At 44.4% G+C, this 12,396-nt stretch overlaps 6 protein-coding genes across 6 annotated transcripts; 3 read left to right on the forward strand and 3 right to left on the reverse strand.

Moving 5' to 3' along the window:
• Positions 1-207: 207 nt before the first annotated feature.
• N7495_007776 (uncharacterized protein) lies at positions 208-945 on the forward strand (the record flags this gene model as incomplete). The annotated part of the gene is made up of 1 exon (XM_057210427.1): positions 208-945. The coding sequence occupies one exon, from the start codon at positions 208-210 to the stop codon at positions 943-945; it is 738 nt and encodes a 245-aa protein (XP_057059970.1).
• A 576-nt stretch (positions 946-1,521) lies between these two features.
• Positions 1,522-2,037, reverse strand: N7495_007777 (uncharacterized protein; the record flags this gene model as incomplete). The annotated part of the gene is made up of 1 exon (XM_057210428.1): positions 1,522-2,037. The coding sequence occupies one exon, from the start codon at positions 2,035-2,037 to the stop codon at positions 1,522-1,524; it is 516 nt and encodes a 171-aa protein (XP_057059971.1).
• Positions 2,038-2,108: 71 nt separating this feature from the next.
• Positions 2,109-2,693, reverse strand: N7495_007778 (cupredoxin domain-containing protein; the record flags this gene model as incomplete). Its single annotated transcript, XM_057210429.1, has 1 exon — positions 2,109-2,693. One exon carries the CDS (start codon positions 2,691-2,693, stop codon positions 2,109-2,111), a length of 585 nt encoding a protein of 194 aa, XP_057059972.1.
• A 2,464-nt stretch (positions 2,694-5,157) lies between these two features.
• Positions 5,158-7,288, reverse strand: N7495_007779 (putative phenol monooxygenase; the record flags this gene model as incomplete). Its single annotated transcript, XM_057210430.1, has 4 exons — positions 5,158-5,543; positions 5,596-6,052; positions 6,106-6,900; positions 6,956-7,288. 4 exons carry the CDS (start codon positions 7,286-7,288, stop codon positions 5,158-5,160), a joined length of 1,971 nt encoding a protein of 656 aa, XP_057059973.1.
• A 1,106-nt stretch (positions 7,289-8,394) lies between these two features.
• Positions 8,395-10,394, forward strand: N7495_007780 (flavin-containing monooxygenase; the record flags this gene model as incomplete). The annotated part of the gene is made up of 3 exons (XM_057210431.1): positions 8,395-8,728; positions 8,788-8,981; positions 9,042-10,394. 3 exons carry the CDS (start codon positions 8,395-8,397, stop codon positions 10,392-10,394), a joined length of 1,881 nt encoding a protein of 626 aa, XP_057059974.1.
• Positions 10,395-11,154: 760 nt separating this feature from the next.
• On the forward strand, positions 11,155-12,003 carry N7495_007781 (uncharacterized protein; the record flags this gene model as incomplete). The annotated part of the gene is made up of 1 exon (XM_057210432.1): positions 11,155-12,003. The coding sequence occupies one exon, from the start codon at positions 11,155-11,157 to the stop codon at positions 12,001-12,003; it is 849 nt and encodes a 282-aa protein (XP_057059975.1).
• Between the last annotated feature and the right edge of the window lie 393 nt (positions 12,004-12,396).

Genomic DNA, 12,396 nt, shown 5'->3' on the forward strand with positions numbered 1-12,396 from the left:
GGGGTAAATTCAGTTGTCATAATGATTCTGTAATGTACTAAACCAAATTAAATTTTGTTGGACCGATACTTCTACATTGTAACTAGTTGACATGTTTCGCTTTAGTCAGCCCCCACTTATAAACTAGTTAATCATGTATCGATGACCTTTGCTGAACCATCTTAACATACATATTACCGAAATTTTGCGGGCTCACGTCTAGGAAAGATGTCAACGAGCTTCCTCAGTCTCCCTGCCGAGCTTCGCAATGAGATATATACATGTCTTTTAGTGTACAGCGAGCCTATTGATCCCTGGGGTGGAAATCATGGACTCGAACCTAATCTCCTAGCCACGAACTCGAAAATCCTTCACGAGGCCAGGTCGCTACTCTACGGCAATAACCGCTTTGACCTCACCGTGATGATGCCTGACCTTATATCTCGCTTTCTTGATACGATTGGCTTTATCAACGCATCTCATCTTCAGTGTATCCGCATCGACTTTCCTAGACTTCATGTCATCGAAGACGAAGTCAGCCTGGAAGAAGACAGCTTTTATATATTGGAAAAGATCCAGTCACACTGCACCAATTTAAAAACGCTCATAACATCCTCAGAAAGCACAAATGCTTTAGAAACCGTGCTAGATCTATATGACAGCCCTAACATCTGTGCGAAGGCGTTAGCGCTGGTTGCTGCTCGCTTCCAAGAAATTCCATCTCTCAAAGAAATCGTCGTCGAGGTTTACGAGGAAGGTCCAAGCCTAGATATCAGAAGAAAAATGAAGAGTCATGGATGGATAGTCAATGTGGTGGAGCCATTGGAAGAACTGGAGTGGGATTTTGATGCGTTATCGAATGATCATGAGGATGATTATGATGATTACGATGATTACGATGATGACGATGATGATGACTATGATATTGATAATGACAGTGACTTTTGGAGAAGAGCGGCAGATTGAACAAAGAAGCTTATCAGCAATATCGAAGAGTTGCTACGGTCTAGCCGGCCCATAGGAATACGAACTTTTTGGTATCATCCACCATTGCTAAGCGCCTCAACAGGCAAGAAATAAATCATTTTGGAAGCCTGAAAAAAGCTTGTTGCGTCCTTTCGGTGATATAATAAGATCGTACTACTCAATCAAGGGCCCATTTGCCACCAACTGGATAGAGAAAACATCCTTTAGTAAGGCTTTATTGTCCGAGATACCCCTTTCACAGCAAGAATCAGCCTACTACAGCTATATCTGAAAACAGATCCCCTAAAACATATGCTATCCGAAACCGCCTTAGTCTAAATTTAGCTAGGTTGTCAATGTTCAATACCACTCTCTTACTGAACTTGATCAACAATGCCTCCAGGCCTCACTTCAATACACAGAGATTGAGATAATTCTTATCACATAATATAGAAAGTAAAGGATATATTAGATATACAAAATATAGTAAATGCCTATGTGACGCAGGAAATTTTAAAACAGTACTGGACCTTAAAAAAACGACAACAGTCCAAAGACAGTTCTACTTAGTAAAGGTCACCGATAGTCCCTAGATTCATCAGGAAGCTGCGCAACAACATGTTGACCATCAAGTTCGACGGGACCACGAATATTCCGCGATGTCTGCTGCATCTCCATAGCTGAATATTGCGGTGCCGGAATAGGTGAAGAAGGTGATTGGAACGACGACTTCATTGTTGGACTGCCGTAGATTGAATCCATATGAGTTGAGGCGCCGGTACTATCAATTTCGTGGCTATCCAGCTCAGTCTTGGGCCGGCTATCACCTGAGTGGCCGAACATCGTCCATCGTGCTGTGCGTTCGCCGCGGTCAGTAGTGCGTCCATCCTCTGAGGCTGCCCAGCGGCTGTAGATGCGGTTGCGACCGAGCACAAAGAAAAGTGCGATCAATATCGCAACAAAGACTACGCAGGCTACCACTATGCCGCCGATTGCTCCGCCGCTGAGACCGTGTCCGGAACTGGATGATTTGTCTGAACTTGAGGTGCTTGAGCCTCCTTCTGAAGGAAATGATTCTCCGGGAACGAGCATGTATGGATAGGTGAGGGCGCTTTTGTACTGTGCTTCCCATGTTTCGGATGAGTTCTGGCTATGATTAGCTTTTATCTTTCATTCAGGGCGGGAATCGCATTTACCTCGTTGATGACCCCGACCATGCCATTCTCAAGACATGAGTTTGGGGCTGTACAGTAATAGAAAATTGGCTGGACGTTATTAATATTAGCCCCTTCTTTATACCCGTGGACATAGTGTCGTTTGCAGGGAATACATACCGAAGTGTCGTTGATAGTCAGATTCCATGTTGGAAGCGGGCCTACAGCGTTACCATTGACTTCATCGAACGTCTCGAACATTCCAGAGTAAAAGAGGTCATTGCCAGTTGGCACACAGGGCGCGAGATAGTCTGCTTTCACTACGGAGTGATTGGTGGGGTAGAATTCGAAGACCACGACATCGCCGACAGCTGCAGTGATGTTCCTTGGCACATAGGACATAGGACTCTCCTTGGGGCCGACCTTGACGGTATGAGTTACAGCGCCAGTAGAAGAGGCGGTTGATGTTGCCGAAGTCGTGGTATATATAGCCGTAGAAGCTGTCAAACTTGCAGTCGTGATTTGGTAATCTGCTGCCACTCCGATGGCCAGCGATGTCAGCGCCGGCCACAGCAACTGACGAGTGAACAGCATACTGGGTGCTAAACCTGATGATCCTTGAGAGAGGTAGAGAAGTTAAAGAGGAAAAGTATCGAAACTTACGATTTAGTGGGCGGGGCTAAGTCTAGGTCTTGAAGGAAGGCTGAGCATTGTGGCGCACCCGTCGGATAAAGATGACCGATTTCATTGTCTCTTCGTATTTTGTATAGTGAACCAAGGTTGTGTTCGCATTGGAAAATACAAAAAGCCCCCAGCTTTACTCTGGTCCTAGTATATCAACTAAACCAATAGTGGTTAGTTTCCCGCCCCCAAAGTGGATGGCGACATGTCAGCGTGGGGCGTCAGATAATCATTCGGCCAATAATCATCTTACATACTAAAATCTCATTTTAAATCTCAATCTGCAGCAATTCAACATGGGACGGATACTCAGAAATACTTGATCTGTAAATGTACAAAGGTCAGGCTGATCCCTTCGGCTGATCTTCGCACTGCTTCTAGAACTTCCTTCAACACTAGCATCGTAAACTTGAAAGTATTTCCTAGGACTTCCGGGGTGGGGATTGATTGTAGGCTTATCGGGAATTGCATATCCGTCGACCGAAGAGTAATTTATAGAGTTAGCCGATCAAAGCCGTTGACCGGATTTCCAGCTCCTGGGTAGCGAGGTGCTCAATGCACTGACTGGAACGGTAAGAGCGGGCCCAGGCTAGTGAGATTGGCTTCAAAATGAACTGACCATCCAACAGGAAGAGCCCCCAGTTGTAGAATGCCTTGCACCATGCATATTCCTGCGTCTTGAGCGATTTAATGATGGTTCCCAGATTAGTTTTCTATTTGCCTCCTGTATTTTGTGTTCCATAGGGCACGGAGCTATCCACTATTTGCAGATCATGATCCTCCATTCAATGTACATCGGGAATATCCACCACGGGTTCCACAGTTACAACTTATTTCCTGTGCCACTTCTAATTAATCTCGTGAGGGTTTAGCATCTATGACGAAGATCCGACTTAGGTTTGTACTTATAAAGTCTAGTATGAGCCTAGACTTGAGAACGATATTGGAAGAGATGACTTCTAACTACCAAAATCTCAGGCTAGCTAGTTGCCACTGATTGTGCACAGTACTTCTCATTCTTCTTTTGTATCTCAATACATCCAGCTGATTTTAGCAATCAAATACTCCAGAGGTAACAATTTCATATATTTTAATGTTCGAAGCTTCCGTTTGAACGTAAATAACGAGTGAATACATGCCTGAAGAGACCGATAAACGAATACGACTTAATATACGAAATATGAATGTGGAATATCTGGATACGAGTTAAGTTGCCAAGACATAAACAACTCAGCCCTACTCGTTTATTTTTCCTGCAGTTCATTATCAGTTAAACCCTGCCATGCACGTTGCTTAAACCAGAGTGTTACAGCGAGATCCGAGGCCAATGTCGAGACTATTCCTTCCAAATTTCTAACACATGGTTATTGCATTCCTCATAACACCTTTAGTTTAAGCTTTCCTTTTCCAGTATGGCTTTGACCTGAACGCTAGAATCTAGACCCACATGCAGTATCTTGCTCTTACTGGTACATAAATAGCATGCGGTCAGCCGCTTTGATACGCCCGACCTGTCCCCGATTCAGTCTCGCCTTCCAGGGCTCTACAAGGCCCTGAGATGGAACTTTGGACAAGTCTAGTAAAAAAATACCATTTATATATATATAACTTAGGTCTTCGACAAGATTTTGATCTTCAATGCCGACTCACGCCCATCTGAAGCATGAGGCTGAATCTATACTTACAGAAACACTTTCCCGCATCTCATCTCCAGATCCCTGTAATAACTCAATTTCATCCCGCCTGATTGGTGCGCTGTCTCTGAAGGACACAATCTACCTCGTATTGATGGATGGCCGGAATATATCTATGTGATTAAGATCCAGGCCTCTTGACAAGTTCAGTCTTACCGTCATTTGACAAATGTACACTCCGCTTGAACATGTATAATGCTAAGTATTACTATGTCCCCTACTATTCCATTGCTTAGTGGAGTTGATGCCTTTTGAGATGTTTCATGCCTGATTGATGCCTTATACTAGGTAGGTCCAACGCCGTAGTCATTAGGTATCTTTTTCAAGGATATCTTGACTACAAATTCCGCCTAAGGACCACTTTTCAAATAATTTTCAAGATATGGTTTATTACAGCTTTCCAAGTTTGATGAAGTCACTCATGCAAGCCACAATATTGTGCAATCAGACCGCTATCGTGTTGGCACAACGCGGGGCAGATGGACAAACTACACTAGGACCTGTGTACTCTACATCGTAGGACTTCAGCCTTCGACAAATCCGAGATGTCCGATGGGTAGCCCTTGGAATGATAGTATTACACGTCAGACTCATTCAAATGTCAAATCCATTGTTACATTTCCTGTCAATTGACTGCAAACTCGCTTCTAGTTATCATTAAAAAAATATACACCTAGGAATAACTATACAACACGGATCAAAGTCTCCAGGTAGCGCTCAACACGCTTCACATCATTCAAAGCCGAAATCACTCCAATATATCCATCGGGTCGAACAACTGCTAGCACACCTTCAGCCGGGTTGACGCCGTAGATTTTATACACATCATCGAGCTGCGTGCCGCTATAGAGGGACATTTCTGAGTACTTCTTCAGCTCCTTAGGAACGTCATTCCACATAAAGTCACGTGTTAGCTCTGGGTGAATCACCACTTGCTCAAGAACGGACTGGGGAAAGCGAGGAATTAGAGCTCCAAGCTTAACTATTGTCTGGGCGGATACGCCTTGGGGCTCGAGGAGATCAGTTGAGGTCAAGACTAAGATGCGGAAGCGGCCTATCGAAGAGAAGTCTGGCAAGTCGGTTAGATACATGTTAAGTGGGAATACAACTGTGTGACTTACCATCTTGGAGATCTCGCTTATAGCCATCTGCGTGCCGAATAGCCTTGACATTCAGCAGTCTTCGTCCTGGTCGCAAAATACCCAATAGGTAGTCGGTGCCAGTGATTGGGTTGCCGGTGCTAGGCACGTCTTTTATAACTGTCATGTTCTCGGTATATTCAATTCCACAACCGCTGGTAAAGCCATTTCCTCGGCTGAAAACTTTGATGAATTCGTCGTGGGTCAAACCCTCAACACCATCCTCGGACTTGCCAATCTTTCCAGAGAACATGGAGGAGAAGTCACGGTCGAATGCAATAAGATCATGTGCAATTGTATGGCGCTCTATTTGGTATGTTTCAAGAAGCGGGTCAGGTTTCCCACTGCCTGCTGCCGGTGTAAGGCCATTAATAGACCATACCAACTTCCAAGCCAGGTTGTATGCATCCATCATAGATACATTCATCCCTTGACCAGCCTGCGTCGATGTCAGTAACAGAGTACAGCCAATTGACAGAAATTAGAACTTACCTTGGGACTGTGGGTGTGACAAGCATCTCCAGCAATGAAAACTCGATTCACACCCTCGGAGTCTTTAACTGCAAATTTGTCCGTCACGCGCTGGCCAATCTGATAAGCCGCCCACCAATCGACAGCACCATCCTTCTTCGGACGAATATAGTACGGTTTGAATGCTGCTGCAGCGTTCTCGAATATTGTGCTTTCAGAGACCTTACTCCGACGAGCCCGAGCATCCTCTGGCTGTGCATCGCCACTCTCCGCCTGGTCACTGTCCGGGACAATGGTATCCCCAGGCACTTGCACATAAAGACGAGTTAAATAATCACCGGTTGCAATGCGCTCACGAGGAATAACCATCACAGAACCGGCAGGGGAGTGGATGGCGCAACGTCTTCTGATATCAGGGAAATCTGTATCCACAACCAGATCAACCACGCCCCAGATATGGTCGAGTGACTCGCCCTCCAGCTTGAGTCCCATGCAGCGTCGAACGACCGAATGAGCTCCATCTGCACCAATTAGGTATTTCGTCCGTACGGTCCTCTGCACACCATCGGTCTCTATCTCAGCCACCACAGGAAATTCAGCATCTCCTTCCTCGTTGATTTTCACATCAATTAACTTGGTATTTCGCTGCACGCCCCGTTTCGAATATCGCAGCAGGTCAGTCTCTAAAATCCGTTCAATTCTACCTTGATGAATGGTGACTTCGTGAGGGAATCGTGCTGGAACGGCGACATCGGGCACAATTGAGGTGCGCTCAATAACTTTTTCTGGATCATCTGAAGGGTTCCAGAAGGCGACCTAAGCAAAAGAAATTAGCTTGGAAATTAATTGTCGCAGAGTAGATGTCACGTACCTGCCACATTTGACACCCTTCAGTGAGGATCTCGTCGGACAAGCCGAGTGATTTCAATGTCTCGAGGGTCCGAGGCTGCAATCCGTCTGCTTGGCCTGACTTCAAGGTTGTCGGTTTCGAGTCTACACATAGCAGTGATTCATCACTCAACCCGTACCGTGCCAGCAGGAGATTTAACATAAGTCCTGCTGGACCAGCTCCAACGACCACAACCTCGTACTTCTCATCCTTTCCCTCTAATATTTGGGGAGAAAGTCGGGGAAGGGGTGGTGCAAAAGAGGGGAGGACCCGTAATTCACGAGACGCCGACGCAGATTCAGTGAAGACGGGCATAGTTCACGATTGTGAAAGGGGAAGGAAAATGGTACAAGAGTGATTCAAACTCCCAAATGAGCAGTTGATAGTGAAACGACTCGAAAGAATTCTTAAATATTGTAGAGTGAAATTTGTAGTGGCAATGGAAATATTGGTAAGAAAATGGATATATTGGTAAGAGAATGGATATATGGGGAAAGTTGTTCTAGTGGATCCAAGTAATTACAAGTCTACGTTTTCATTTCTGGGGATTTTCCGGTCTGTTATCTTAGTGGATCTCGTGACTATGCATCTATTCTGAACACTTCAGATCCGTCCATGCATTTGTATATCCGAATCTCGGGGTGAGTTGACTCTAAGGGAATGATGTCGCCTGCCTAGTACGTACTTCGTACTATTTAAATACCTAGTGTACATAAGAATTCAAATGTTTGCCAAATGTTAATATCAAGGTGTATAATCTATAGCATCAGTTGCTTTAAGGGTCATCCAACTATTAGCTGATGATCTGACTAGTTCAATTCCCGTTGTCCCCGATGAAAAGATGAAAAGATGAAAAGATAAATGCGGGGGAGTAAATCATGGGGTAAAAGCCACCAAATTAGGGCTAGCCTCGGCAAATCATCAATTCTGGAAATCGCAATTTCCTTTACGAACGGAAAAACTTAAATATCCTGGTCTAGAAGGCGGTGTTCTGATTTGAGTGACGAAATATATTCCGTAATGACACCCCGCAATTCAGACCTTGCAACTGCGGAGTTCTGATATTGGGGGTTTTCCGGTCGATCTGATCCTTCTCGCATGGACTCTTGCTCCGTTCCCAACCAGCTTATGCCCCATCCCAAGTGGGTCGGGGGGTTTTCCCTGACTACCGTACCGGCGGATGAATCGGGGAGGAACTTCTTGATCTTCTGGTTGGATTTCAAATTATATCCATGGACGGTACAGATCCACTCGGGGCGTAAAAGAAGATTTCTACCCCCGTATTTAATCTGGGTAGACAAGGAGATATCCTCATTTTTGGAAATAAAACCAAGGACATTCGTCTTCTTTCTCATTCAACAAATGTCCTCTTCTCTATAACCACACACAAACACACAAACACACACACACACTTACTCACTATGCAGGGCCTATCACGAGTCTTTACTGATAGCCCAAAGGTTGCCCCTTCGGGTAAAGAGCCCATCGTACGAGTCTATGCTGGTAGCCCAACTTCGGACAAAGAGCTCATCGTTGATGACATCGTTGTAACCAATCCCGATAGCATTGTTGAAGATCGGTCAATCGATGAAGCTCGTCCTTTGAGAATTGTTGTCATTGGAGCTGGAATTTCTGGAATTCTCGCCTGCATTCGATTCACTCAAAGGATTCCAAATGTCGACATTGTCTTATATGAGAAGAATCCCGACATTGGAGGCACCTGGTTCGAGAATAAATACCCAGGATGCGCATGTGGTAAGTTGTCCTCTTGTCCCTCACGAGCTTTTTCCTATGTAAACTAATACTTGCCCCAGACATCCCCGCACATACTTATCAGGCTACCTTTGAGCCCAACAAAGAGTGGTCCACTTTCTACGCTGCTGCGCCTGAAATTCACGCCTACTGGAAGAAAGTTGCAGCCAAGTATGGTTGCATGAAGCACATCAAATTAAAGCAGAAGGTTTCAGGTGTTGAGTGGAACGAAGAGACCGCCAAGTGGAGCTTGCAAGTAAGTTTACCGCAAAATTAACTTAGCTATATATAGACATGTTCTGACTGATAAATTCAGGTCGAAGATAGCGACAGCGGCAAAATCTACGATGACAAAGCCGATATTCTCATCCAAGCAACCGGTGCCTTGAATAACTGGGCATGGCCAAGCATTCCAGGACTCCATGATTTCAAGGGCAAATTGATGCACAGTGCTCGCTGGGAGGATGACTTTGACTACTCAGGCCTCAATGTTGCTATCATCGGCAATGGCTCATCCGGCATCCAGATCGTGCCTGGAATGTTACCAAAGGTGACACACATTGATCACTATGTCCGCAGCAAAACCTGGATCGCGCCCACATTTGCAAGAGAGCAAATCGAAAAGCGCCAGAAGGGAAAAGACAACTTCGCATTTACCGCTGAGGAGATTGAAGAGTTTAAGACAGATAAAAACGCATACCTAGCTTTCCGAAAAGAGGTCGAGCTTGAGTTGCAGTCCATCCACGGCGCAACTATGAATGGCCACCCCATGCAATTGGAAGCTCACGACTTCTTCGTCGAAAACATGAGACGTCGATTGACAATCAAGCCTGAGATGCTGGATGGTCTTATTCCTTCTTTCGCTCCTGCCTGTCGCCGTCTAACCCCGGGCCCTGGATACCTTGAGGCTCTCACGCACGAGAAGGTCGATTTGATCTCAAATGATATAGTGAAGGTTGACGAAACTGGTATTTTCACCAAAGATGGCAAACACAGACCCGTTGACATGATTGTGTGCGCAACCGGTTTCGACACCACTTGCACTCCCCGTTTCCCTATCAAGGGCCGCAACGGTCTGCTGCTTTCTGAGCGATGGGAGAAAACTCCCGAGACATACATTTCTGTTGCCACAGATGAATTCCCAAACTACTTTATTTCTCTGGGACCAAATGCTGGTCTTGGAGAGGGAAGTCTTCTTCTGGTAATCGAGAAAGAGATAGATTACTTCACCCAGTGTGTAGCAAAGATGCAGCGTGATAACATTCGCACCATGACAGTGCGAAAAGAGGCTGTGACCAGATTTACTAAGTATTGCGATGATTATTTCAAGAAGACTGTGTTCAGCGGCAATTGTCGCAGCTGGTACAAGGGTGGTTCTGCGGAAGGACGAATTACTGCGCTTTGGCCGGGTAAGTTTCAATATACCGATGCCGATTTGAATTTCATGAACGCATCTAATATCTATCTATCTACAGGTTCTTCACTTCATGCGATTCAAGCATTCAAAAACCCCCGATGGGAAGATTTCGAGTACAGTTACTTCAACGATAACCCAGCTGGTTGGCTCGGTGATGGCTGGACTGAGAATGAGAAGAACAACAAGATCAATGTTGATTATCTGAATGATGATCGGATCGATTTCCCCACTCCTGTCACATCAAATCTTTAAAAGGAAGATGGTTTACCTGTATACAGAATTTGTTTAGAAATATTATAGCGATGGACAATTGATTAATTGATTTAAATATTTGAAAGTAATTCATGGGGCTTAATTTGTAAAATGTAGATTATGGAAAAAGTAAAAGGGAATAATAAGGGTCAATAAGTCTCCCACCTCCTGATCGGGGGTCAATATCCTAGAGAACCTATTGGTTGGGTGGTAGCCAGCTCTGGGAAACTTCGGCTCTGTAATCAATGAAGTTCATGTTCATTGAATGATAAGGAAGACTACTGGGTGAATGTGAGGATGAGAGTGAGAATGTGCACTAAGTGAGGTAAGAAGTGAGGGAAGGTTGACAAAGGAGAGGCGTTGATATAGAGTGATACTTAGGTCTATCTAGGCAGCGAGAGGGAAAAAACGAAAGGGAACCAAGAATATTTTAATTTGATCCTTCTTCTCGTGCATTTCTTTTTTCATCCTTTTTTTGTTGATAGAACCTTGGAAGTACGAAAATCATGTTACAAAGCCTTTGTTCTATTCAGAATGCCATTGATTGATACAACTCATGGATACCTTAGAACAAAACATGACACTTTACATAAGATTTTAGCCTCATTTCATCACCTATAAAGGGCGCCATCTCTAGGAATGTATAGAAGACCTTGCCAAAATCCCTAATCCAGCTTTTGGATTCAAGTCTAGCTATAATCGAAACCTAGCTTTCGACTTAATATTCAAACACAATTTTATCATCATGTCCAGCAGAACAATGCAAGAAGAGAAGCTTTACATGAGCACAATGTTCAAGTCATGGCTGAGAGAGCGCAACATGGTAAGCCCAGAAAGAATGGCCGAGATCCTCGACCACACGTCAACATTCTTCGATTACTTCAACAGCCCAGTGCCCATCCCAATCAACTCTGCCTTTCAAAAGCTCCCATTCAAAGTCGGCTTCAGAGATCGTTTGAAACTTAATACAAGCAACGAGTTGATTGACCCAGGCAGTCTCAGTCCTGATATCCGCCACTTTCGTCTGAAATGTAGGATGATCAAGGAGTTCATGCTGAGAACCAGTCAGAAACTAAAAGAGAATGGTCGGGTCGATGGTGAAGTGCGCCATCTACTGATTATTCTCTGTGACAGAATTGAGAGACTGGATCTTGAGCCCTATGGGAAGGAGTACGAAATCAAGCGTAGAAAGGAAGCGGAGCATCCACTACACAGATCAAATAGAGAGATGGAAGAAGGAGATGAAGAAAATGGAGAAGCTCAGAGCTGGATGACAATCAAGTTGAGGAAGCAGAGAGCACAAACCCAAGGATCTGAGGTTGAGAATACTTCTGCATTGAACCAGCAGGAGCCAGCATTTTCACAGTCAGAAGTGGACGTTGAGATGAAAAGAATAATGCGGCAGTATGCAAAAAGTGATGAAGATGGTGTCTTTTGGAAAATGGTGCAAGAAAGGAGGCATAGGAAAGATCTATTGTATTCTAAGTCAGAAGCAGAAGCAGAGATGTCCAGGATATGTGAGAAGTATGCAAAACGAGATGAAAATGGGAATATCAAGAAGACTTGGATGCGAGTCAAGCGAGAGAAAGAGGTAGAGGTAAAAAGATGAAGATGAGGAAAGTTGAGGATTCGTTCTGGCTATTATTTATTATCAATAACGTAAAACACTCTTTCAGCTAGTAAACCATTATACAATTTATATAAATTGAGGTCTTCTTTGTTCAAACGGGTTAGTAAAGTATGTACTCCGCACTGTAGCCCCATAAACACGCACGAACCCCTTAATTTCATAAATTTGGACGATATAACAGATCTGTTAGCCAGTTCAATGCAGTCCACTACCAATCAAGTATTTTATTCTTGTAAATTAGCTAATTAGATTCGATTCGGATCTGATCATGGAATAAATGCCGATTGGTTGAAACTCCGCTTTTGTCAAATGGTGACATCATTCGAATGTTACCATACCAATACAGCTAATACACCGGATCCATGCCAATAT

The sequence above is a fragment of the Penicillium taxi genome (genome assembly GCF_028828555.1).
Source record: "Penicillium taxi strain IBT 34144 chromosome Unknown utg000005l_segment0_segment0, whole genome shotgun sequence".
In the NCBI taxonomy this organism is placed as follows: Eukaryota; Fungi; Ascomycota; class Eurotiomycetes; order Eurotiales; family Aspergillaceae; genus Penicillium; species Penicillium taxi.